The sequence below is a fragment of the Zalophus californianus genome, chromosome 8 (assembly GCF_009762305.2).
Source record: "Zalophus californianus isolate mZalCal1 chromosome 8, mZalCal1.pri.v2, whole genome shotgun sequence".
NCBI lineage: Eukaryota > Metazoa > Chordata > Mammalia > Carnivora > Otariidae > Zalophus > Zalophus californianus.
This window is the reverse complement of record NC_045602.1, coordinates 581,152-605,518: the sequence shown is the minus strand read 5'-3', so window position 1 is coordinate 605,518 and position 24,367 is coordinate 581,152. Positions and strand designations below refer to the sequence as shown.

Sequence of the window (24,367 nt, the reverse complement as noted above, 5' to 3'; positions counted from 1 at the left end):
GCTCTCCACATTCTACCGTGATATTTGTTTCTCTACCCCCTGTGTGGATGGTTATGACCAGAACGTTTCCCCAGCTACTTGGATCACTCAAAGCAAAGATCAGGGTTACTTTGTGTCTCCTCCCCACATTAACTGTAGTGTCTTACATCGATATATAAGGTATGAGTGATTTTCTCCATTTCACAGAGATCGGTCCCACCTTCTTTCAAGGTTTGTATACATGGAGTTTCCCCTTAAATTGATTACTTCTTGTTTTCTTTCTTGGGTTAAACTCTGTAAATATAACAGTGTTTTTAAATTTTGTTCCTTTCTTCCTTCTGAGAACGGCATTCAAGACTTGCTCTAAAAATGAGGAAAACGGTTCAGCCGGAAAAATGTTTGAAGACTCACAGAGCAGTTTGTGAATATTGGTGAGTATTTCATAATTGTGCAAAAGGAAAGCACGTGCTTCTCTTCATATCAACGTTAGGTTAACTCGAATGCCATGGATCAAGCTCTGTATAAATGCTATAGAAATCTTGTTTCCCTTTTCTCTTTCTTCTTCCTACCGTCACCTAAGAAGTAAAGTCCTCGAAGCTGATTTTCTCTGCAGGGATGCGGCATGATATTATTAGTGCTCAGTTTACCCTGGTGCTCTAAGTCAGACCTGAAGCAACCTTGGACAACCTTGGCATGTTTCCACTGCAGATCGGGCAGGAAAGAAAGAAAGTAACTCTGGATAAAGGCATCTGAGAATTGTAAGTGCAGCTTTGTTTCAGGTGCTGGCAGATCCAACCAGGAGGGCAAGGAGCCGTGGGTGGAATCCTATCACACGGATGGTGGCTAGTAGTCTCCTCAGGAGAGCTGATGACACAGCTGAGAGACCCAAACCATAAAGGAGATGGGCCAATACCAAATAACACTCCACCAGGGTGGTGCATTAAGTTCTCGTATCTGCTTTATTGATGATGCTCATTAGTCCTGTGTAGAAAAAACACACGAGAATAAAATAAAATAAAATTTGCACACAGGGTCCTCTGATACAGCGTGATAGCTTGGCGCATCCGAAGGGAAAGCTTTCAGTGGACTCCCCCACCCGCTGTATGGGACGTAACAGCGATTATTTATAAAATGAGTGAACTGATCTGGTCTCCAAGCTCCACAAAGCTGTAAAATTCTCTAAACATATTGTATTTTAAATAACATGTTAAGAAGGATAAGCTTTAAGGGTGGCTCTGCTTCATAAGATACAAAACTTAAAAAAAGATTAAGATGTTCAGGATATTCTGGAAAACATTTTATGTCCATTTTTTTTCTTTATTTTTTATACACCTTCTGTTTTTGCAGGAATATTTCTCCTAAAAGTGATCAATGTTGTAAGTCATACTTTATTTAACTCACTGAATTAGTGGTCTTTCCAAATCCTCTGTTGTATTTTGCTGTGGCCCACAGGGTTCTGGAGCTCAAAGCCTGCACATGCATGTTTCTGGCAGGCAGTTAAATTCTTAGGAAAAGTAAGCCGTGTTTATTCCCAAATGAGTTCATAACTTAACTGAATTAGATCTGAATATTCATAAGTAAGAGGGAGAATCATGGGGTCTTATGAGAAAGGAGGCACAGAAGAGGATGGAGGGGGGCTTGTCTCTGAATATTTAGGACCAGGGTAGTCCTTGGCTTTTAGCCCCCATCTCTCCACCTTGTGGGAATGGAAATGTTTTGGGGGGTGGGCTGTCAACTTTCATGGTTTTCTGGGACCACACAGCTCAGGAAAATTTAAGTGTCATCAGTGGTGTTGATGGGCAGAGAAAGAGAGGTGTTTAAGGTTTTGCTTCAAGTTATTAGAAATCACTTACTCAGCTATGAGCCCCTGCAAATTCCCTTGAGGTGAATAAAAAGAGCCCTAAGTATTTACAACACAATCTTATGCTGCTCATGTTCCTGTTCTCAAAGCTAATGGAAGCCAATTATTTTAGAGTGGGCATAATGCTAATATTTCATGAACAAATGTGCATATCTCAAACAGTTCTTTTATACAGTGATTGTAAACCTGTCACCATTTTACAACAACAATTTTAATAAAATGCATTACATTTTATTATACAATAATAAAGATTCATTGTTGAAAGTCAAAATAGAGAAAATTATTTAAAAGTCCACCTAAATAGACAGCCCAGAAGTGGACCCACAACTCTATGGTCACCTAATCTTCAACAAAGCAGGAAAGAATATCCAGTGGAAAAAAGACAGTCTCTTCAATAAATGGTGTTGGGAAAATTGGACAGCCACATGCAGAAGAATGAAACTGGACCATTACCTTACACCACACACAAAAATAGACTCAAAATGGATGAAATATCTAAATGTGAGACAGGAAATCCTGTCTCACATCAAAATCATAGAGGAGAACACAGGCAGCAACCACTTCAACCTCGGACACAGCAACTTCTTGCAAGACACATCTCTAAGGGCAAGGGAAACAAAGGCAAAAATGAACTTTTGGAACTTCGTCAAGATAAAAAGCTTCTGCACAGCAAAGGAAACAGTTCAACAAAACCAAAAGACAACTGACAGAATGGGAGAAGATATTTGCAAATGACATTACAGACAAAGGGCTGGTGTCCAAGATCTATAAAGAAGTTATCAAAATCAACACCCAAAAAACAAATAATCCAGTCAAGAAATGGGCAGAAGACATGAAAAGACAATTCTCCAAAGAAGACATACAAATGGCCAATAGACACATGAAAAAATGCTCCACATCACTTGTCAGGGAAATAAAAATCAAAACCTCAATGAGATACCACCTCACACCAGTCAGAATGGCTAAAATTAACAAGTCAGGAAACGACAGATGTTGGCGGGGATGCGGAGAAAGGGGAACCCTCCTACACTGTTGGTGGGAATGCAAGCTGGTGCAGCCACTCTGGAAAACAGTATGGAGGTTCTTCAAGATGTTAAAAATAGAGCTACCCTATGACCCAGTGATTGCACTAGTGAGTCTTTACCCCAAAGATACAGATGTAGTGAAATGATGGGGCACATGCACCCCAACGTTCATAGCAACAATGTCCACAATAGCCAAACTGTGGAAAGAGCGGAGGTGCCCTTCATCAGATGAATGGATAAAGATGTGGTCCACATATACAATGGAACATTACTCAGCCACCAGAAAGGATGAATACCCAACTTTCACATCAACGTGGATGGGACTGGAGGAGATGATGCTAAGTGAAATAAGTCAAGCAGAGAAAGACAATTATCATATGGTTTCACTCACTTGTGGAACATAAGGAATAGCAGGGAGGACCATAAGGGGAAGGGAGGGAAAACTAGATGGGAAGAAATCAGAGAGGGAGACAAACCACGAGGGACTCTTGACTCTGGGAAACAAACTAAGGGTTGCTAGAGGGGAGGGGGTGGGGGATGGGGTAACTGGGTGATGGGCAATAAGAAAGTCACGTGATGTAATGAGCACTGGGTGTTATGTACAACAGATGAATCATTGAACACTGCATCTGAAACTAATGATGTACTATATGTTGGCTAATTGAATTTAAATTAAAATAAATAAATAAAAGTCCACCTAAAAATATCTATTGGCAAAGGAAAATCACCATCCTTGTATTTGTGTTAATTACATGATAGTGGGTCACATAGGCTTTTGTTTCTTTCAATGTCATTGTGTTCTAGTATTATATATTACATATGTATTTTAAATCTTACCTTTTTAACGTTAAAAGCAAAGCATCCCCAGGCACACTGGTGCTAAAGGAGGAGCATGCGGTCCACGCCCTGCACTCAACCAGTTTTGAGCGAACAGCTGTTACCAGTGAGTCGCACACTGCCATATCCGAGTATCCAAACTGCTTGGAATATTCTCAAAGGTTTCTGCAGTTAAAAAACGATATGCATAAAAACATAATTATATAGCAGGATGCAAATGGACAGTTGGAAGCAAAGTTGTGATAGGGTATTACCCCACTTAAACAAAGCTGTATTATTACTGCAAACAGCCACAACACTTAGGGAATAAACCATTAAGAATGTTTGGAGCAATTATCCTGAGCAAACTCATGGTTGCAGAATCCAGTGCTTTGCACTGTGTTGGCAAGGATCGTGTAGACACTCATGGGCTCTGGGCAAGGAATGCACGTGGAGACGGGGTGTCACCACAGGGGCCAGCCACGGCAGTGGCCCTGGGGCCCTGGCCTGACAGAAGACTGAAGTGACTTAGCAGAGGGTCCCAGAAAGAAGGTAGTTTTGTGATTACACAGGTGTTGTATCTTAGGGAGGACATATGCCTGCACACAGTGTCTCCTCCCTGAGTGACAACTGACACCCACATAGTCGAGACCCTACTGAGGCCTCTCTCTTTCCCGACCATCATGCGCAGAACCCCTTCCCACTCTCCTAAGGTGATGCCACACTCCTGAGCAAGTGCCCTTAGTTACAGCGCTGTCTCCCCTTGCACCACCATTGTGCATTGATGGTGTTCGCCAAAGGATAGCCGTGACCCCCACTCCTGCGAATGTGACCCCCTGGAAACAGGGTGGATGAAGTCATCCTAGAGTGGGCGGGCCTTAGCCCAGGACTGTGCCCTGAACAGAAGGGGTCGACCAAGGAGGGGCAGGACTGCAGGCCAGAGACTGGCCTGATGCCGCCGAGATCCAAGGACCCCCATGGGTGTCCTGCAGCAGATGCTGTAGGAGGGCAGGAAGGACCCTGCCAGAGCCTGGAGAGGGAGCGTGGCCCCGTGGCACCTTGATTTTGGACTTCTAGCCCCACAGCCAAGAGGGAAGAGACTCCTACTGTTGTAGGAGGTATTTAGGCTCCGTGGGCAATGTCTTCAACTCCTTCCTGCCCAGAGTCTAGAAATTTTTCTTTGTGTAGTCATTGTGTTCTAGTATTATACACTTGATGTGTATTTTATGTCCTCCATGTGCTGAGAATGTAGAATAGGCAGACACGTAAGATGGGTTAATGCCCTGGAGAGGCTCAGTCAGAGAGAAAGAAACAAACCATCTCAAGTAGCACGATGCCAGGTGTAACCCACATAGTCACCACTTCTGTGAGCACTGAGGTAGGGACACATTCATGGATTACGGAAAATATAAAGTGAAGGGGCACTTGGTGGTCAGTGGGTTGAACATTGGAGTCTTGGTTTCGGCTTAGGTCCTGATCTCAGCGTCCTGAGATCTGGTTGCATCACTGGGCTCCCCCACTCAGCTGGGGGTCTGCTTGAGATTTTCTCTCTCTGCCCCTCCCCCTACTCATGCTCTCTCAAATAAATACTTTTTTTAAAATAGAAAATATAAAATGAAGATAAGATACTAAATTTGTTGATTTAATCTATAAAACTTTTATTATCCATAATTATGGAGTTTTCACAAGCACATTTTTCAAATGACTGCAATTTTGCAACAGCAATCTATGAGTCAAAAATAACAGATTGGACTATCCCATGATGCTCAGAAAAAATTATTTCTCCATCTAAAATTAAATGGTGTAGATTAAAACCTCTCAATTCAACAACAGAATACTCGAAAATTCATTTTGTTGCAAACATTGAAAAAGGTGCTAAGGCTCCACAAGCAGGACCTGAGACCAGGCGGGGTGCTGCCACCTGCTGGCGCCTAATTGAAACTCGATTGGACCCGGTCCACACCGCGGCCAACCCAGCCCCGCCCCGCCCCAGCCCTTGGCGGTCGGGGGCCGCTGGGGGCAAGGTCACCTCCTGGGGAGATGTAGCCCCAGACCAGGAACAGCAGCTCTGTGTTAAACACACTATTACGGATCCCACCTCCAGGATCTGGTTGCGCATTGGATTTTGACTCGGTGCAGGGAAGGCTCTGTGCGCGGGACCATGGGCAAAGATTAAACTGAAACGTGCAATGAGACAAAATGATCGCAGTGGCACAGAGTTGGGTGGGTAGGTAGGGAGCGGGGAAGAGACGCCAGAAGCATAATCAGGAAGTGTTCAAAGCAGGGCGGGACTTGGCCTAGCAGGTGTTTTCCGAGGTCCCCAGGCGGGGCAGAAGGCGTGGGGCAGGGAGCGGAGGGGGCCGCGCGGTGGTCCCTGAACAGGCAGACACGAGGCACCTTTGAAGCCAGGACCCGCGGGGCCCGCCCCATCACCCGACGCCGTTTCGGACCCTGGGGCAGCCCCGCAGGGCTGAACTTTTGTTTGATCCCGCAGTTCAGGAATGCCACCTGCCGAGAAGCCATTCCTTCCGTCCTTTCTGCTCAGCTTTGCTCAGCGCCAAGTGCCCCGGAGGCGGGGTTCCCTCCTCAGCGCGCGTCCCGCCGCCACTCCACCCAGACGGCGGGGGCTGTCTCTGCACGCGGCTGTCGGGCCCTGCGGGAACCTGTCGGCCTCCCGTGACAGCCCACAGGTGGCCGCACACACACGCTTTGTCACCTGCCCCTGGTAGGGCATGCCCTGCGCTGATTTTCGTGTCCCGAGCCATTTCCTGAGGCACAGGCTTCTGGACACCGAGTGACTAGCAGCGATCTGAACGCACCTCCAAGCTGAGGGTACGCAGAGCATCCTGAGACCCTAGTCTCGACTGGGGTGCCCCACCGGCAGGACCCTCACCCCCGTGCCTGTTCGGCACAACCTCAGGCCCCGCCCCCGGTGCACTCAGACCGCATTTACGTATTACCCCAGGTGATGGGCGTGCACCCACAGGTTATTTGCCAGAAAAAGTGGGTCCCTCCCAGACCCTGTGTGGCCCTGGGAAAGCGGACACTCTCTCCCCCCGCTCCCTCGGAGTCCGGGAGCGCGGTCACTGCCCCCTCCGTCCCCCGGGAGCGCGGTCACTGCCCCCTCCGTCCCCCGGGAGCGCGGTCACTGCCCCCTCCGTCCCCCGGGAGCGCGGTCACTGCCCCCTCCGTCCCCCGGGAGCGCGGTGACTTGTCCCCCTCCGTCCGCCGGGAGCGCGGTCACTGCCCCCTCCGTCCCCCGGGAGCGCGGTGACTTGTCCCCCTCCGTCCCCCGGGAGCGCGGTCACTGCCCCCTCCGTCCCCCGGGAGCGCGGTCACTTGTCCCCCTCCGTCCCCCGGGAGCGCGGTCACTGCCCCCTCCGTCCCCCGGGAGCGCGGTCACTTGTCCCCCTCCGTCCGCCGGGAGCGCGGTCACTTGTCCCCCTCCGTCCGCCGGGAGCGCGGTCACTGCCCCCTCCGTCCGCCGGGAGCGCGGTCACTTGTCCCCCTCCGTCCGCCGGGAGCGCGGTCACTTGTCCCCCTCCGTCCGCCGGGAGCGCGGTCACTGCCCCCTCCGTCCCCCGGGAGCGCGGTGACTTGTCCCCCTCCGTCCCCCGGGAGCGCGGTCACTTGTCCCCCTCCGTCCGCCGGGAGCGCGGTCACTTGTCCCCCTCCGTCCGCCGGGAGCGCGGTCACTGCCCCCTCCGTCCGCCGGGAGCGCGGTGACTTGTCCCCCTCCGTCCCCCGGGAGCGCGGTCACTTGTCCCCCTCCGTCCGCCGGGAGCGCGGTCACTGCCCCCTCCGTCCGCCGGGAGCGCGGTGACTTGTCCCCCTCCGTCCGCCGGGAGCGCGGTCACTGCCCCCTCCGTCCCCCGGGAGCGCGGTGACTTGTCCCCCTCGGGCATCCGGGGTTGGCGTCGGGAGCAGGCAGGGACGCCCAACCGCCCCTGGTCCTCCAGAGCGCCACCCCGTTAGGGTAGAACTACAGACACTCTCACCCTCCCCCCTCCCCCGGCCAGGATGGGAAAACAATCCGAAACCTACTTTCAGTTTCATTATTAGCCGTATTTTTTAAAATACCACGAGATGCGGACCTGATACCGGGCCCACAGGGAGATATCGCGAGATGTCTGGGACCAGGCGGGTTTCGCGACAAGTGGAAATCCCGCGAGAGGGGACGCCGGAGGCGTTCCCTGTGTTATCCAACCGGGGCGGGGCTGGCAAGACGGTGGTGGTGAGGGTGGGTCTTCCGGGGACGATGCCGTCCGCCTTCTCAGTCAGCTCATTCCCTGTCAGCATTCCTGCCGTGATCACGGTAACTTGCTGCCTTCTTGGCCCCCAGTTCGGGCGACGGTAGTTGGGGCCACTCAGGGTTTGCCCGCATCCGCTATTGACCCCGACTACCCCGGATGGGGCGTGGGGGCGGGGCTTGGTGGGGGCGGGCCGCGACGGGGCGGGGCTTGGTGGGGGTGGGCCGCGACGGGGCGGGGTTTGGTGGGGGGCGGGCCGCGACGGGGCGGGGCTTGGTGGGGGCGGGCCGCGATGGGGCGGGGCTTGGTGGGGGCGGGCCGCGACGGGGCGGGGCTTGGTGGGGGCGGGCCGCGACGGGGCGGGGCTTGGTGGGGGGCGGGACGTTCCTGGGCGGGGCTTGTCGGGATGCTGGGGCGGGTCTGGGCGGTGTGGACCGACCGCGGCTGGAGTCGGTGGGGTGTGGGGCCGTGTGAGCTCCTGGTGCTGCCCTCGCGCTGTCCACGTCCTCTCCTCCGCCCTTCTCTCTTGTCCCCTCTGCACGTTGTTGGGGACAGGTAGTCGTGGGCAGTTTACCGTGCCGAGGCGTGCGGGAGCGGCGGGGGACTTAGCGGCTTAGAGAGTCCAGAGGGCTCTGCGGGACCCCGAGGCACGTCCCGCCTCCTCTGCTGGAGAGAAGTGAAAGGCAGGGCTTGGGTGTGAGTTTGCATCGGGAATCTGAGCTTGTGGAGGGAACCTGAGCATTCTGGGGGGAATCTGAGCATTTTTGTGGGGAGATTTGAGCATCTGGCTGGGGGTGGAATCTGAGCCTATGGGGATGGGAATCCGAGCATCTGAAGACGGGGAGTATGAGCATCTGGGGGCGGGTTTGAGCATCTCTAGGGGGATCTGAGCATCTGGGGGTGCAGACATGCCCACCGTAAAGTGCAGGAGACACAACATCTTGGTACTATTTGGAAGGTTGCTAGAAAGGTTGGGGAAAATAAAAGCTGGCAAATTGGGATGCCTCCGATTTCCCAAGGCCTTAAGTATTAGTCTAAAGTGTTTTAAGTCTTGGAGTAACGAGGTGCATCCCCTGAACGAGACACTTAACTTCCTCCTAAGTCATGGGGTGATGATCCTTAGAAACCTTAAAAACACAATTCTGTTCGGTAAACAGAAGGGGCAAGTCCATGGTGCAGTCAGTTCCGTGTGCACAAACATCAACCTAGTGATGTTCCTCTTTAAAATCCGTGGACCGCGGTTGCAGTGTAGAGCGTTCCTGTTTCCCTCCCCCCCTTTCCTTCTCTAACACCTGTTTCTGTGAGGCCTTGGGGAAAGGCTCTGGATGCTCAGGAGTGAGGGACCACTGCCCTCCCTGACCCAGGAGTCGTGAAGCCTGGCCTCCATTTGAGCTGACGACCGTGAGATGATGAGTTTCAAGCGGTGTGTCTTACAGCAGACAGACTGGACCGAGCCGTGGCTCATAGGGCTGGCTGTCTTCCACATTCTGTGCCTGCTGCTCACATGTCTCTCATCCCAGAGGTATAAACTACAGGTCGGACATTTCCTGTGCTTAGGTGAGTAGAATAAACAAACGTTCTGACTTCAGTTGCTGTGTGAGATGGCCAGGTGCCAGGTGGCATCTCAGTGAGAGGTTGTCTTAGGAGGGAGTGAGGCAGTGAGTTTGTGTTGCCCAGGTATTCCCGTACAGCAAGTGATGGGGAGAGTCGCCCCTTCCTTCCTGCCCCGAGGGCTGTGATCAGGCTTGTACTAAGAAACGTGAGGTGTTCACCTCGCTTTAGCCTCGAAGAGCTTAGTTGGGCAACACCAGTGTTCGTGAAGTCATTTCAGACCTAGTTGTGTTGCTCTCAACTGTGGTAAGTACAAGGCAGCAAAAAGAAGAGCAGCCGGAAGCACTGTGTAGGGGCCCTGCTCAAGCTGTGCAAGAACACTTAAACTGGGGTGTGCAGGGCATGCGGGCGTGAGCCACGCAGCGCGTGTGTAGGGTGGGGGCCAGGGTGAGCGCTCCCTGCAGTGAGCATGGTGTGTGCTTGGAGGAAGGCGACGGCCTGAGCAGATGAGCTGACAGGTTAGAAACAGCTTGTAAACTTAACTCTGTGGGTTTGTTATTTTCGAGGGTGAAGAGAGGGCTGACTTTGCACACTTGGGGACAGTAAGTAGGTGATGTTCTACATGTGTGCCTGTATTCTATGACTCATGTAACTCTCACGCCAGCACGATTGATTTTGTTCAGTGCAGCATCATTGCCACAGTTTTATGGATGAAACAGGGAGAGGTTCCCTAACCCCCAGGTCACTCAGCCCCCTGGGTGGCTCAGCCGAGACTCATGACGCTGTCAACTGAGGAGGAGCGCCTGGCAGAGATGGTGCTGCTCTCCTGCTCCACGCCTTCTGTGTCTCAGCCTGTCTTTTCGTCTCTTCTCTGTCTCTCTTCTTTGGCTTTGTTGATGTGCCTCCTTGGGCCCTTTATGGAGGAAGGAGTGAAGAGATTGCAAAGCCCGGTGTAATCTGTTTTGTGATTTGGGTCAAGGACAGGAAGGTTCACACATTTTAACTTCCCCGAGAAATGAAAGCATTGGGCTTTCACGGCAGCACTTTGTTGTTTTCCGCTGTGTCCATTTGTCCTGCAGGTCAGTGTATGCAGCACGCAGTACTAAGCAGGCTCTAGGTCAGGGTTGGAACAGCTGCCTGCTTCTGACTCTGGGCTCCAGGAGGGCTGTGGCCGCCAGTACCGCTGGGCGGGTGTCACAAGTGTCCCTGGTGGGTGGAAGCATGAGGGAGGAAAGCAGGTCGCTTCAAGCACCCGGCCTCACAGCTCTGGCCGTGTTCTGTGTGGCGTCTCCAACAGGGGAACTGTGACTGGGTCAGGTAGGAGCTCAGGCAGAGTAGTATGCGTGTGGGCACTGGGTCTTCAGACACCGGACCTGGATGCTCCGCAGCTTTGCACTGTTTGACTGAGACCATCGAGGCTTTCATGTGTCTTGACCTTCCTCATTTTTTTTTTCCGTTAGAGGAATGCGTTCTGTAATTTTAAAACCCTCCAATTTTGACCTCACACTTTTCCTAAAATAGAAGTTACATTTCTCATCAAATTTTTGCTATTCTGTGATATTTATGTTAAACATGTCATTGCAAAAAGAGTATGTATAATTCTGTAATGATGAATAATCAGTCATCCAAATCCTGACATGTGGTTTCTCTCTTTTCCAGTAATTTTAGTGTATTGTGCTGAATATATCAACGAAGTAGCAGCAATGAACTGGAGGTAGGCCAGCGCTCTGCTCGTTTTGACCGTAGTTAGGAACCACACTCCAGAGCGGTTTGTCCAACGGGAGCATTGCACGCAGACTGTGGGAGTCAGGGAAGCGAGAGAAGACCGGTTGCTGGAGACCTAGGGCCTCTGCACTGATAGCTTTAGGTTTGAGGAATGGCTTGTCGGCTCTCTTAGGGTTTGAAGATCAGTTAACACAGTTCATGACAGCGTGAGAGAGTTCAGGGGGCCTCTGTAAAGTAGCTCTAGCTGCAGAGTAAAGAAAGTGGCATTTTAGAGAGAACACGGTCCACGTGTGATCAGGGCGGCGGGTGGTGTGCTGTGAGACCTCGGCCCTCCGTGGAGCTGCCGAGTCCTCCTGAGGCCTCAGAGCATCATCCCCGCAGAAACCCAGGGCCGCCCTTCTTCGATAGCAGCTTCACCCCCATGCCTGTGGCCTTGCTCGGTCAGGCAGCCCTGGCGCACCATCACCACCATCTCCAGCAGCATCCCTGCCCTCTGCTTGTCCTCTGCCCCTGTTTCCAGCTCTCACTTTGTCCTGCTCGAGTGTCCGGCCCTGCCCCTGGTTACAGCCCTGCACCCACATCCACACGTGTGCGCTGGACATGCTGTGCCCACTGAGAGGGCTTTGTCTGTGACCCTCAGCCTTGTGCATCAGCTGGGACCCTCGCACGTGTGTCTGGACACGGGTTTCAAACAATGCTCCACAGCCAGTATCTGGCCCACTAACTGTTTTTATATGGCCTGTGAGCTTAAAATGGTTTTGACATTTCTAAGCGCTGAAATGTTTATTGTTCTTTAATGTGAAGAAAAAAGAAAAACTTCTAGTCTCTGAGCAGGAAGGAGTTGAAGACATTGCCCTCGGAGCCCTAATATCTGGCCGTGTCCAGGAGGCTGCTGAATGCTTCGTGAGATGGTGTGCAGGCCCACCCCGGCTGGCAACACCTGCTCGAGCTCCATCCCCCAGGCCTCCTTGCTCAGCTAGGTACTGAGGACACGGAAGGAGCCAGACTGCACGAGCCCTGCCTCGCTCTGCCTGTCCGCCACGCTGCTCTGCGCTTCTGGGGTACGGCTGTGGCCCCAACACCTCCGCCCCTGCGTCCTGGCTGTTCCCTTCTGAACCTGCCCCTCAGCTGGGCACACTGACGAGGCACCCACTTCTCATCGTGGGAAGCGCCCTGTGGCCTCTCCATTAGGATCCTTCACGAGGAGTCTTGAACGGGGGTCACTGTCCCTGGGGCCTGCACCCCACCTCGGAACAGGAACGCTCTTGTCCGTGACAACGTGGTCTGCGTGGGGCCCGGCCAACAGTTAGTCTCCGTCTGTGGGTTACTTGTCCTCGACTCTCTCCCCACTGAAACCACCAGCTCCCTGGTTTCCAGGACACCATGCCGCCAGCTTCCTTGTCCAGCTCTTTGTGGTTTCCTCCCTGTGCCTCGCCACCGGGCAGTCCAAGCACCAGGACAGTACCTCTCCCCCGGCCCCCTTCCAGAGCTGTCCCCAAGGCACTCTGCCCCATCTCGGCATTGGCAGCTTCTCCTCCTGATGACTTAGGCCGGAGACCTCACTCATCAAGCAGAGATTCCCCAGGAGGTCCTTGGCCTTTGAAACACACCATGAGTGTGGCTCTGTCTACCGCTGCCGGTGCCTGCCCTCACACGGGTGACAGCGCCACCTCCCGAGCTGGGCCCTGCTTCCCCGGGTCCCAGCCCCTCCGTGTCCTCGACCAGGCAGCGAGCGGCCTCAGCGTGGCCACAGCTCAGTCTCAGCCGCTGCTCCTGGCTTCACACACACGGAGCGTCGGGAGCCTTCCTTCAGTCCACGCCCAAATCTGCACCCTCCTGCTTCGTTTCTCTCCAGAACATCAGTCACGACGTGTGTTTTGACTTAATGATCTGAACCCCTTCCCCCGTAGCATAAGCTCTAAGTATGGCTTGTCTTGCCGGTTCACAGCCACGACTCCAGGGCCAACCACTGGCTCCAGGTCACTGAGCTGATGAATTGTGGGGTACTTCATCAGTGCTGGATCTGCACGTTCCAGTGCTGGCCGCAGAGGGATGCCTGGATCAGCCATCCTCTGCCATTTACTGGCCTGCCTTCGGGCAGCTTGAATGACCCAGTGTCCCCGAGCCTCCCCTTGTGTGAGAGCAGCGGGCGGGTGAGAGTTCACCCAGGCAGAGTGCCGGCTCTGTACCTGTCTCGGACTAGCTCGGGACCTGATGGCCCGTAGAAGCCCGGGAGCTGTTACTGTTGGAGCACGTTCCAGTGGGTGTCCGATTGCTGTTAACCAGAGTGCGCAAGTGTTTCCTTCGGCCCAGAACATCCTCGGGTTGATTGCTGTTACTCCCGCCCCCATCTGCCCTGGGCCCTGGGTCCTGGCCTTCTTTGCTGTGGGACTGACTGTGTGCTCCTGATGGGGGCGGTGTGGGCAGGCTGCTGAACGAGCTGCGGGTGGGTTCGGTCGTGGGGTAGATGGAGGTGCCTTCGTTGACCTAAGAGCTGTCCAGAGGCCTCATGTTAGAGAATAGCACTAACAACATTGTTTTGTTATGCCAAGTAATTTTTAATTTTTTCCTAAAATAGGTTATTTTCAAAATACCAGTATTTCGATTCACGGGGGATGTTCATTTCCATAGTGTTCTCGGCACCACTGCTGCTCAACGCCATGATCATTGTGGTATGTGTGTTACAGCCTCCGGGTTCTAGTCCTCTTTCTGTGTGTGCTTCCCACTGCTAAACACATCTCACAATGGTTGTTTTCAGATTATATGGGTCCGAAAGACTTTGGATGTGATGGCTGACCTGAAGACCCTACAGGAGAAGAGAAGAGAAAGGAAAAGGAAGGAAGAGTGAAGCCGGAACAGTTGTGGTGGTTTTCTTGGTGGAATTCAGGTTTCCTCCGCGTCGTTGTTTGTGGGCTTCCTTGTTAGCGCCCACTCATGTCTGTACAGAGGATTTGCACCATAGAGCACACTTTACAATTGCTCTTCAAAATAAATGCTACTGTCCGTGTGAATGTTTGTTAAGCCTGGATCTGTGTAGGATGTTTAGTGTCTTCCTGGTGAAAGTGTATAAATCGGTGGTGTCTGTGCAGAGTTCTCCCTAATTTGCTGAGTTGTTCATGTCATCTGTGTGGTTACTGGTAATTAGAAAGCGTTCAAGCAATGTGAAAACTTGGAACCAAGTGATAAACAATGCTGTCCATGCGTAGGTACCATCACCCCCTACACTCTACTTTCAGGGCCGTGGCCACCGGTGGCCTTCCATGTGGCATGTGGCCAAGTCGGTGACGTTCTGGGTTGCCTCTGGAGGGCTGCAGCCCAGGGATGCTGCTGGGCTTCCTGCAGTGACTAGGGCAGCACCTGCGCTAGGGACGATGTGACCCAGAACCTTAGCAGTGCCGAGGTTGAGAAGGCCTGGGCCAGAGCCGCCTTACATGAGACCCCGGGAGCAAGGTCCTGAGAAGACACGCACTTGTGAGCACAGGAAGCCAAGACCCAGGAGGAACACCACCCAATCGGACCTCAGACAGGAAGCTTGCAGCTCCTTTGGGTTCTCACAGTAGTTACAAGTGTTACAGTACGAAGGCCTTGAAGTCCGGATTCCATGGAAAGTACGTGAGTGAGCCCGTTGAGCGAGTTTTTCAGGATGTAAGATTACAAATAGAAATAGTTGCAACTAATAGATTTTTATAACAAGTAGCAAGATTATATTCCTTCCTAAATTTCACTTTTTTAAAAATAGGGTGCTCAGGAACATGTTATGAATTTTATTAGAACAGGTCTGCTCTCACTTTGTAGTGTCCACTTTCCAGGCTGCTGTCCCATGCTCCTGGTTCTGTCCAGTGTGGACCTAGCTGGAGGACCACAGGTGAATAGAGACCCAGGTGTTTAAAAGTGCAGTGTTCAATAAAGGGAATGCTGCTGGCTCTCGATGTGGGCTTGAAAAAAAATAGTTTGTGAGGAGTTGTCTGAATTTTAAGATTGTTATTTCCAAGTGAAACATATTCTTCAAATTTCAAAAAAAAATGTCCTTATGAAAGCATTTACATTTAGCAGCTTAAGAGGTGACACTTCGAAAGATTCTGAAATTCAATCTTGAAATACGGATATATAATGTTTCCATGGACAATCGTGGACTTTTAGTAGAGAAATGATTTCCTGAATTCTGACAGTTTTACAAGTGAGTTGATAGAATCTTCTAGATAGGTCCAGTGTTTTTACCCTGATGTGTTTTCCAGTTCCTTCTTGATACATTATCTTCTCTATTGAACATAAGAAATGACTTCAAAGTAGCATTCTGTGTTCTGTCCGATCTTCAATCTGTTGTGCCTGCAGCCTGTGTCTGGAAGCCCCCCGTCAGGTGTGGACTGGTGCCGTGGCTCCCGAAGAGCTCCCACGTCATGGCCCCAGGCCCAGGGGAGGAACCATGTGAGCACACGCGAGGCAGAGGGCAGGTGCAGGATGAGCTTGTTGCCCTGGCCTGTGGCGGGAGGGTCCGTGGTGGACGTAAGGAGGCCATGTTACTTTGCACTATCCGTCATTATTTGGACGGTCACAGTACAGAGCCGTCTGAATTTCCTAGTGTAATAGCATCCTTCACTTGGCCTATACACTGTGGAAATGTGACAGGGCCTTTTTGTCTTCCACTTGCATGTGCATAATTTTGAGGGGGGCAGTTGTACTTTGTTTTCACACACACAGAAACAGCTTATTTTTTACCCGTCTCGTAAGTTCATATTCAGTGGCTTGAATTGCAGCGTGAACAAGTGTCTTTCACGCTAAGGAAGATTTCGAACCAAACTGGTCGGCAAAGAGTTGAGCAGCGAGAAGCATATGGTGACTGGATCCACGTTGAGGAGGGTGGGGGTGTGCAGGGAAAGGTCCAGAGGGTGTCTCCCCTGCTGTCCAAGTGAAGCAGACGTTTAACTATTTACAGAAAGATAAGAGATTTACGATTAAAAATACACTGTAGTAGTCCAAATCTGTGACACCTTCAATTTCTTGATTGCTGTGAAATAAAATATGTATTCTCATTTTTGCCCAAAATTGTACATTTGCCTTGACTTTTGTGTACACAACGCAGGAGCTCCCAGAATGTTGGCTCCACTGGTGGGGCCGCTTCATCCTGCACTTGCTGTTGAGTTTCACAAACCCAGAAATTCAGTTTTGTCAGGAAATCAGCGCAGGCACAGACATATGGGTCAAGTAAGAAAGCAACATACAAACCTGCGTTAATTTATTGACAGAGTGGCAAGGACGTGGTGATATGTTCTCACCCTTTATAAAAAAATTCAAAGTTAAAATTTAATTCGGAGTATTTATTGAATAGGGATTTAGAATAAGAATTTCAGTGGAAATGACTTAGCCACAGACAAGGAGCTTTGGTGATCCCAGCCACCTGCTGGCCCTGCAGCTGTTCTGTCCTTTGGGAAAGTACTTCCTGTCCGGAACATCCTTCTGTGACCACGTTTTAGAGAACACGCTTTCAGTGTCTCGGGCATCACTATGTATTGAAAAAATGGGAAGCAGTGATAAGCCTTATTAATCCTCAAAACAGGACAAATGGTCTTTTATTTTTTAAGATTTATTTATTTATTAGGATCCCAGGCAGGTTCCATGCCTGATGTGGAGCTCGATCTCACGACCCTGAGATCATGACCTGAGCCCAAACCAGGAGTTGCACGTGGAACCGGCAGCCGCCCAGCGGCCCCAGGACAAACGATCGTAGCAGACCTCCGCAAACCGTGGCGTGTGCTGCACGGCGGTGGGCAGCGCGATGCTCCGCGATGCTCCGGTCGGGACGCAGGAGCTCTTCCTTGCCCTCGTCAGCACCGCCGGGGCCTGTTGATCGCGCCGCCGCTCCCTTTGCGGCTGCCTGGCCGGCCAGCGTCTGGCCCCGCGTGTCCCCGGTGCCCGGGATTCCATCGTGACCCGCCTGGGGTGGACTTGACGTGTCCCGCGTAGCTCCCGGGCGGCCGAGCGCTCTTCCCTTGGGAGCATCCCGGGAGAGCTCCGGCACTTCCCCCAGGCCAGGCCCCAGGCCGGCAGCCCCGTGCGCGCAGCGCGGGCAGAGCGCGCTGGCCAGGCGGAGACGCAGACCCGCCCGGCGCTCTGCGCTGCTGCTGCTGCGTCCGCCGGCTCCGCGCCGTGCCAGTGCCCGGCTGCGTCCGGGCCGCCGTTACGTCCGGCTCAGCGCTTCCCTCCGTGCTTCATGTCCCCCTTCCTGGCGCCTCCTAGTGGCTCGAGCGAGCCCTGGTCGCGGGGGCGCAGGACCCGAGAACCTTCATGCTCCAACCGTCGACACTGCCCACGGTGGTGCCTTCTTGTCCGTGGGCTTGGCTTACCTCTGTTTTTAGTTTCCTTTCTGGGTCCTCAGCCTCGCGCCCTGCGTGCCTCCTCCAGCCTCCAGACCTGGTTCCGAAATGCCCCGGTGATGGCATTCGGGGCTCCCCAGGCACAGAGGGTGACTTAGCCGTTCCCACCTGCGCCCCTGCGTGACGACAGCCCAGGCAACAGGCAGACCCCGTAAGCCGGTTTGGCTGTTCTCTCTCCCAGCTGGGTCAGGCCGCGGTCTCCTGTGGACTTAACCCATCCCTGGGAGCCTGGGCCTGTCCTCCTGGGCCTGAGCCCCGCCCACCACTTGAGTGGGTTGCTGGGTCCTGAACCTTGGCAGTGCGGGCCCAGCCTGCCCACGTCTGCTTTGCTCTTCTTATGTAATCTACGGTGTATTTGGAACAGAAGGAAATTATCAAATGTCCACGTGCTTCTCCTACATTTTCCCTGAAAGTCAATCTCATAATTTTTTCAATTCCTTTTATCAGTCATATTTCAATATATGGCATCATTTTCAACGACTACATAGTAGCCAAACCGCATAAGTTCAATTTCCTTAAGCAATTACTGGTACTAGAGATTCAGAGTTTTTCTACTTGTTTTCCTAACTTAACACAAAAATCTCTGACTTCAGAGGCATATTTTACACATTCATTGTTAACGTGGACAATAGCCAAACCATAGAAGGAGCGGAGATGCCCTTCAACAGACGAATGGATAAAGAAGACATGGTCCACATATACAATCGAAGATTACTCAGCCATCAGAAAGGATGAAAACCTACCATTGGCGTCAACAGGGATGAGACTGGAAGAGATTATGCTACGTGAAGTAAGTCAAGCAGAGGAAGTCAATTATCATATGGCTTCGCTCATATGTGGAACATAAGGGATAGTGTGGAGGACCACAGCGGAAGGGAAGGAAAACTGAATGGGAAGAAATCAGAGAGGGAGACAAACCACGAGAGACTCTGGACTCCGGGAACCTGAGAGTTACAGAAAGGAGGGGGGTGGGGAGATGGGGTATCTGGGGGTGATGGGTATTAAGGAGAGCACATGTTGTGATGAGCACTGGGTGTTATATGCAACTAATAGATCGTTTAACATTACATCAAAAACTAATGATGCTCTATATGTTGGCTAATTGAATTAAAAAATTATTGACATGGAATAAATCCTACAAGTGAAATTAAGTCAAAATGTAAATATTTTATCAAAGTTGTTAAATATTGCTATATCAAAGTTGTTAAATATTGCTACATCAGGCTTCAGGAAGCATCTTTGAACATGTTTCCTTGACGCCGTCTACTCTAGGTGACAACACTAAAAAAAATACTTTTCTGATGAGTAAGCACAAATTTTCTCTCATTGTTTTAACTTACATTTCTTAGGTTACCAGTGAAGCTAACGTTTTTCAAATGATTATTGACATTTTGTGTTTTTTTTGTGAATAATCTATTCATACACTTTATTTTTTATTGCAATATTGCCTCAAAATGTATTTCTAATTTTATATATTAAAATTAATAACACATGTAAGGCAAAAATGTCTTTCCAGTTTGGATTTTGATTTTGGCCTTTGTTAAAAGACTTTAGAACTTTGAGAAATTCTTGTGTTTATGTAGTTACTGCCCAAGCCGCTAAGAGCTGAGACTTCACCCCCGTTGCAAGCCAACAAGCAAGACTGCTGCTGTCACATGCATCCTGGCAGAAGGGTGACAACCAATAATAATGAAGTTAGTTCAAAACAGTTACTTATTTTCAATTTTACTTATTTATTTTACATAGATTTTGGCTAATGTTAAGGGTTTTTGCGGTTTCATTTGCTTACACAAACTTGCATTACCCGCGAAAGTTACTAAGACCAGCTCTTTACTCTACATTCTGCCCTGTTAAGTAGTTGCTGATGTCAGAATGATTAAAGCAAAGTTGTCAGTCCAATTTATGTTAAATCAATGTTGATTGAGGTTACATGTATTTAATAGTAAAAATGGCAATGTTAAAAAAATAGTAAATTCAGACAGTTTATATTTGCCATATAAAAGTTTATCCAAGGATCTCTAAAAACATAACTGGTGTATAATATTATAAAGATTTACATTTTTAAAATATATTTAGTGGACACGTGGGATTTGTCTTTTTTCAGCGTGACCTTCAGCCTGAATCCCTGCTTCACTTGGTTTTGTAGCTGGTCATCTGTTCTCAAGCTGCGTGAGGAAGGGGGTGGTCTTCCTCCGGCCGTGGGGGTGTGCGTGACAAACAGTATGGGATTTTTACTCCCTGGGATCCGGACTGAGCAGAATCACTGAGACCCTGAGGACAACAGAAGGTGGCAACACAGATATGCTTGCCTGCGGAAGAGACTTCCGGAGGCCCTGGGGTTTTTTACACACCCCACCGTTCTCGTGAGGTGAGGTCATGTTGACAGCAAGTTAAAACCCTTACACACTTAGCTGAGATTCCGGGATAATTGCTGCACAGTGTTGCTGTGGAATTGCACACGTGGCAACTGTAAAAATGTACTTTTGAGCATGATCTGCACGTCTAACAGCAGATTCTGGGTGAAGACACCTGCGCTGAATCTTGCCGTGGTTTTGGCTCTGACCCACGCGGGTGTTGCCTCAGTTGTCTCCTATGTGAGGGCTTCCATCTCCTGCATAAGAGAAAGGGTTTAAATGCTGCTTCTCAGAGACTTGGTTACAAAATTAACAAGGACCTAAAGTAGCATCTTATGGGAAATAAGACCTGGATGGAGGGTGTCTTTGGGGGAGGGAGGGGGTGGTTTTGACTTCTAGCTCTCAGAACTTGTTAGAGAGACAGCATCAGCCGAATTGCTGTTTTTTCTTTTTCTTCCTTCCTTCCTTCCTTCCTTCCTTCCTTCCTTCCTTCCTTCCTTCCTTCCTTTTTCTTTCTTTCTTTCTTTCTTTCTTTCTTTCTTTCTTTCTTTCTTTCTTTCTTTCTTTCTTTCTTTCTTTCTTTCTTTCTTTCTTTCTTTCTTTTTCTTTCTTCTTTCTTTTCTTTTCTTTTCTTTTCTTTTCTTTTCTTTTCCTTTCTTTTCTTTCTTTTTCTGAATTTCAGTTTCCCCTTGAGAAAAAAGTGTGAATTAATGCCTGCCATACTCATTTAATAAGATCACGGTAAGGATCAGAAGATAGGATACGCAGTCAGTTTCCCTAAAGGGCATGTCCATTAGCTGCTCCTGGTGGGCTGGCGATAGATAATGTGGATCGGTTGGTAAGCCTCAGACCCAGGACCCGGGAGGCAGCAAGTGTCAGCTCAGCCCAGGAGCCCAACGGGAGAGAAGAACAGGTGTGCGAGGGAAGAGCTAACCTGAGTGGTCATTTACTCGGCAGGCCGTTTCCAAGCTGTGAAAAAAATGCCAAAATGTGGAGCCCCCATCTCTCCTCAGTTCTGCAAGACTGTTCTCAGTCGAGGAAAAGTGATTTTCCCTGAAACCTGCAGAGGGCGCGAAGGCACTGTGTCAAGTGCTCCAGAGACGTTGGCAGCCGAGGCCTCGCGGAGGCTCGCTGAGGGAAAGTGTTGTCACTTGTCCAGAAAGAGAAGTCTAATACTTTTGATTGAGACATACCACCTGATCTAAAGGGAACAGACCAAGAATTACCTGATTTCCTGTCTTCATCTGAACTAAGCTAACCATGTCCAAATTATGTTGTAAAGTTAATTTTTACTTCTGCAGAAGCAGAATAAACAGACGCATGCACACACAGGGAAACAGTATCTGGATTACCTTCCATCACCCTAGGAAACACCCACCCCAGTGTGCATGCATGCCCAGGCTCTGGATGCCATGTGAATTAATAAACATACTTAATTATAATGTATTTGCTAGTTTCTGGAACAGGTTTTAAAGATTAAGCTTAAGTAAAGGCGATTGAAAACGGAGGGGATAATGAGGCTGTTGCAGATCAGAGGTCCGGCCCTGGCCCTGCAGAGTTCAGTCTCAGGAAGGCGTTTTAATGGTTAATTTAAGCTGGAAGCTGCGGGGAGCATCGCGGTCACTGGCTTCACAGCTGGGCTCAGAGTGCCCGCGCACTCCTGAGACACCGAGGAGAAGACTGTGGGGAGAGCTTGCCTTGCGGACCTCTTCCCACTCCCCTGAATCACCTGCTCCATCTGGGGCGCATCATCGGGAGCCAGCAAACAGCAGTTCAACACATAAATAATGGTTCCAACTGGGCCCCAAATCCCAGAAGGTCAAATGCAATCAAGAGATTTTGCTCTTGAATGTCTGCATCACCCTCTTGACTTATGGTCTGCTTCCACTCAGCAGCTGCTGACACATTTACTGCCTGGCTTCACATAAACATAATGGCACGCATCATTATTATATATGTATTAAATATATATTTTTTCATTGCCCTAAATATTATCTGTGCTCCAGACATCCAGCCCCCCGCAACTCCCAGCAACCACTGATCTTTTTACTGTCTTTAGAAGGTTTTGCTTTTTCCAGATTATTGTATAGTAGGAATCATCAAGTGTGTGACCTTTTCACATTGGCTTCTTTCACTCAGTAATATGCATTTAAGATTCCTCCATGTCTTTCCATGACTTGTAGCTCATTTATTTTTAGTTCAGAACAGTATTCATTGTCTGGATGGACCTCAGTGTATTTATCCATCACCTACCGAAGGACGTCTTGCTTGCTTCCAGGTTTGGGCCGTTATGAATAAAGCTGCTGTAAACATCTGTGGGCAGGTTTGAGTGTGGACATAAGGGCCACACCATTCTGCGTTCCCACGGTGATGAGAGAGTGTTCCCGCTGTCCCACGTCCTCGCCAGCGCCTGGTGTTGCCCGGGTTCCAGACGGTGGCCATTCTCATAGGTGTGCAGTGGTATCACATTATTGTTTTAATCTGCATGTCCCTGAGGGCTTGTGATGTGAGCGGCATTTCATGTGCTGCTTTGCCACCCTCGTGCCTTCTCTGGTGAGGTGTGTGTTCAGATCTTTTGCCCATTTTTAAATTGGATTATTTGCTTTCTTATATTTGTTTTAAGACTCTTGTGTATTTTGCATAATAGCCCCTTATTATTAAAAACTTCTCTAGGAGAAACCATTGGCTTGTCTTCTTATCTCTTGAAAGTTTCTTTCACTTGTGAGTCCAACTTATCAATTGTTGCTTCCACAGATTGTACTATTGGGATTGTATCTAAGAAGTCGACCCCTGAGTTGCCTGCCTCCTCTCACCTCTGAGGACAACTTGGGGTCCAGAGTGAAATTGTGATGAGGAATGGAGCATCTGAAAACATATTAACTTCAGAAGAGGCCCCATTTTGGCTGCTGGGTGGTGGTGTGAAGCAAACAAGAGGAGGGGAGGAGAGGAGAGGGTGTCCATGTGCGGGCAGTCTCAGGGGCGGGTGGTCTCAGGATGGCCCTGTCTTGACTACCAGATCCCACGCAGTTCTTCTAGGTGTGTTATGGCAAATAGATGCTTTTCTTTCTAAGGTCAATGTTTAAGCTGGCATTTCAAAACATAGCTCACATTCTAGGGATGTCATTATTTTTTCTAGTCCCTCAGAAGACTTTCTGATGTAAAATAAACCAGAAGAAGGGTAATAAATAGAATTTAATCTGGTGGATTTGAAGCAAGACAGTGAATGCAGGGGTGACAGGGGAGGACAGAGTTTGTGATTTGTAGGGTCCATCCATTACAAATGACTGAGTCATGACTAAGTGGAGTCAGACAAGAAAGATCCCAGGACAAAAAAGCTCTATCTCCCAGTCCCACCGAATGAAAGAAACAGAAGGCTGTGTATGAATCAGGACCTCTGGGGCAGCAGATCCCCACCTTGGAGCCTCCCAGATGCCAGAGGTTCACGGTTTCACAGCAGTGACAGGTGAGGTGATTAATGACCAAAGATTATATATATGTATGTATATATATGTATATACATACATATATATATGAATTTTTTCAAGACTCAACTTAAAAAAATAAAATTTGATTTGGTTGTTGTTGTCACAATAACTACACTAAGAAATACTGACAGCCAGATATGTGGAGTTTCCATGTGAACTAAAATGTAGGTAAAAATCCAGACTGCAATTTCAAGAGAAAATAATGCTTTTCCATTATAGCACATCGGGGCTTAGCTTTTTTTTTTTCATGTTTCAGACTCTTTGTTGAAAACACCTCTTTTTTAAATTTTTTATTGTTATGTTAATCACCATACATTACATCATTAGTTTTTGATGTAGTGTTCCATGATTCATTGTTTCTGCATAACACCCAGTGCTCCACGCAGAACATGCCCTCCTTAATACCCATCACCAGGCTAACCCATCCCCCCACCCCCTCCCCTCTAGAACCCTCAGTTTGTTTTTCAGAGTCCATCGTCTCTCATGGTTCATCTCCCCTCCAATTTTCCCCCTTCATTCTTCCCCTCCTGCTATCTTTTTTTTTCTTAACATATCTTGCATTATTTCTTTCAGAGGTACAGATCTGTGATTCAACAGTCTCGCACAATTCACAGTGCTCACCATAGCACATACCCTCCCCAATGTCTATCACCCAGCCACCCCATCCCGCCCACCCCCCACCACTCCAGCAACCCTCAGTTTGTTTCCTGAGATTAAGAATTCCTCTTATCAGTGAGGTCATATGATACATGTCTTTCTCTGATTGGCTTATTTCGCTCAGCCTAACACCCTCCAGTTCCATCCATGTCGTTGCAAATGGCAAGATCTCATTCCTTTTGATGGCTGCATAATATTCCATTGTATGCATATACCACATCTTTTCATCCATTCATCTGTCAATGGACATCTTGGTTCTTTCCACAGTTTGGCTATTGTGGACATTGCTGCTA

The 24,367-nt window shown here is 49.7% G+C and overlaps 1 protein-coding gene and 1 long non-coding RNA gene across 5 annotated transcripts; one reads left to right on the top strand and one right to left on the bottom strand.

Moving 5' to 3' along the window:
• Nucleotides 1-832: 832 nt before the first annotated feature.
• LOC113938026 lies at nucleotides 833-7,794 on the bottom strand. Its single transcript, XR_003524793.1, has 3 exons — nucleotides 7,726-7,794; nucleotides 3,703-3,867; nucleotides 833-960 (listed from the first exon to the last, which is right to left on the bottom strand). It is a non-coding gene; the product is annotated as an uncharacterized LOC113938026 (long non-coding RNA).
• On the top strand, nucleotides 7,031-16,250 carry TMEM18 (transmembrane protein 18). 4 transcript variants are annotated; one of them, XR_003524792.2, is made up of 6 exons: nucleotides 7,031-7,996; nucleotides 9,368-9,488; nucleotides 11,142-11,196; nucleotides 13,786-13,879; nucleotides 13,966-14,815; nucleotides 15,540-16,250. XR_003524792.2 is itself a non-coding variant. In XM_027623099.2 (5 exons), exons 1-5 carry the CDS (start codon nucleotides 7,808-7,810, stop codon nucleotides 14,053-14,055), a joined length of 549 nt encoding a protein of 182 aa, XP_027478900.1. In that variant the 5' UTR covers nucleotides 7,031-7,807; the 3' UTR covers nucleotides 14,056-16,250. The 4 variants fall into 4 exon arrangements, 3 of the variants coding, with proteins under 3 accessions (XP_027478900.1, XP_027478901.1, XP_027478902.1); XM_027623099.2 differs by having other exon boundaries at nucleotides 13,966-16,250; XM_027623100.2 differs by having other exon boundaries at nucleotides 7,877-7,996; nucleotides 9,296-9,488; nucleotides 13,966-16,250.
• The last annotated feature ends 8,117 nt before the right edge of the window (nucleotides 16,251-24,367 follow it).

Coding starts and splice junctions, on each gene's coding strand:
- TMEM18 (XM_027623099.2), top strand. CDS start 7,808: ATGTCTGGGACCAGGCGGGTTTCGCGACAAGTGGAAATCCCGCGAGAG. Junction 9,489..11,141: donor CGGACATTTCCTGTGCTTAG/GTGAGTAGAATA, acceptor TCTCTTTTCCAG/TAATTTTAGTGTATTGTGCT. Junction 11,197..13,785: donor GTAGCAGCAATGAACTGGAG/GTAGGCCAGCGC, acceptor TTCCTAAAATAG/GTTATTTTCAAAATACCAGT.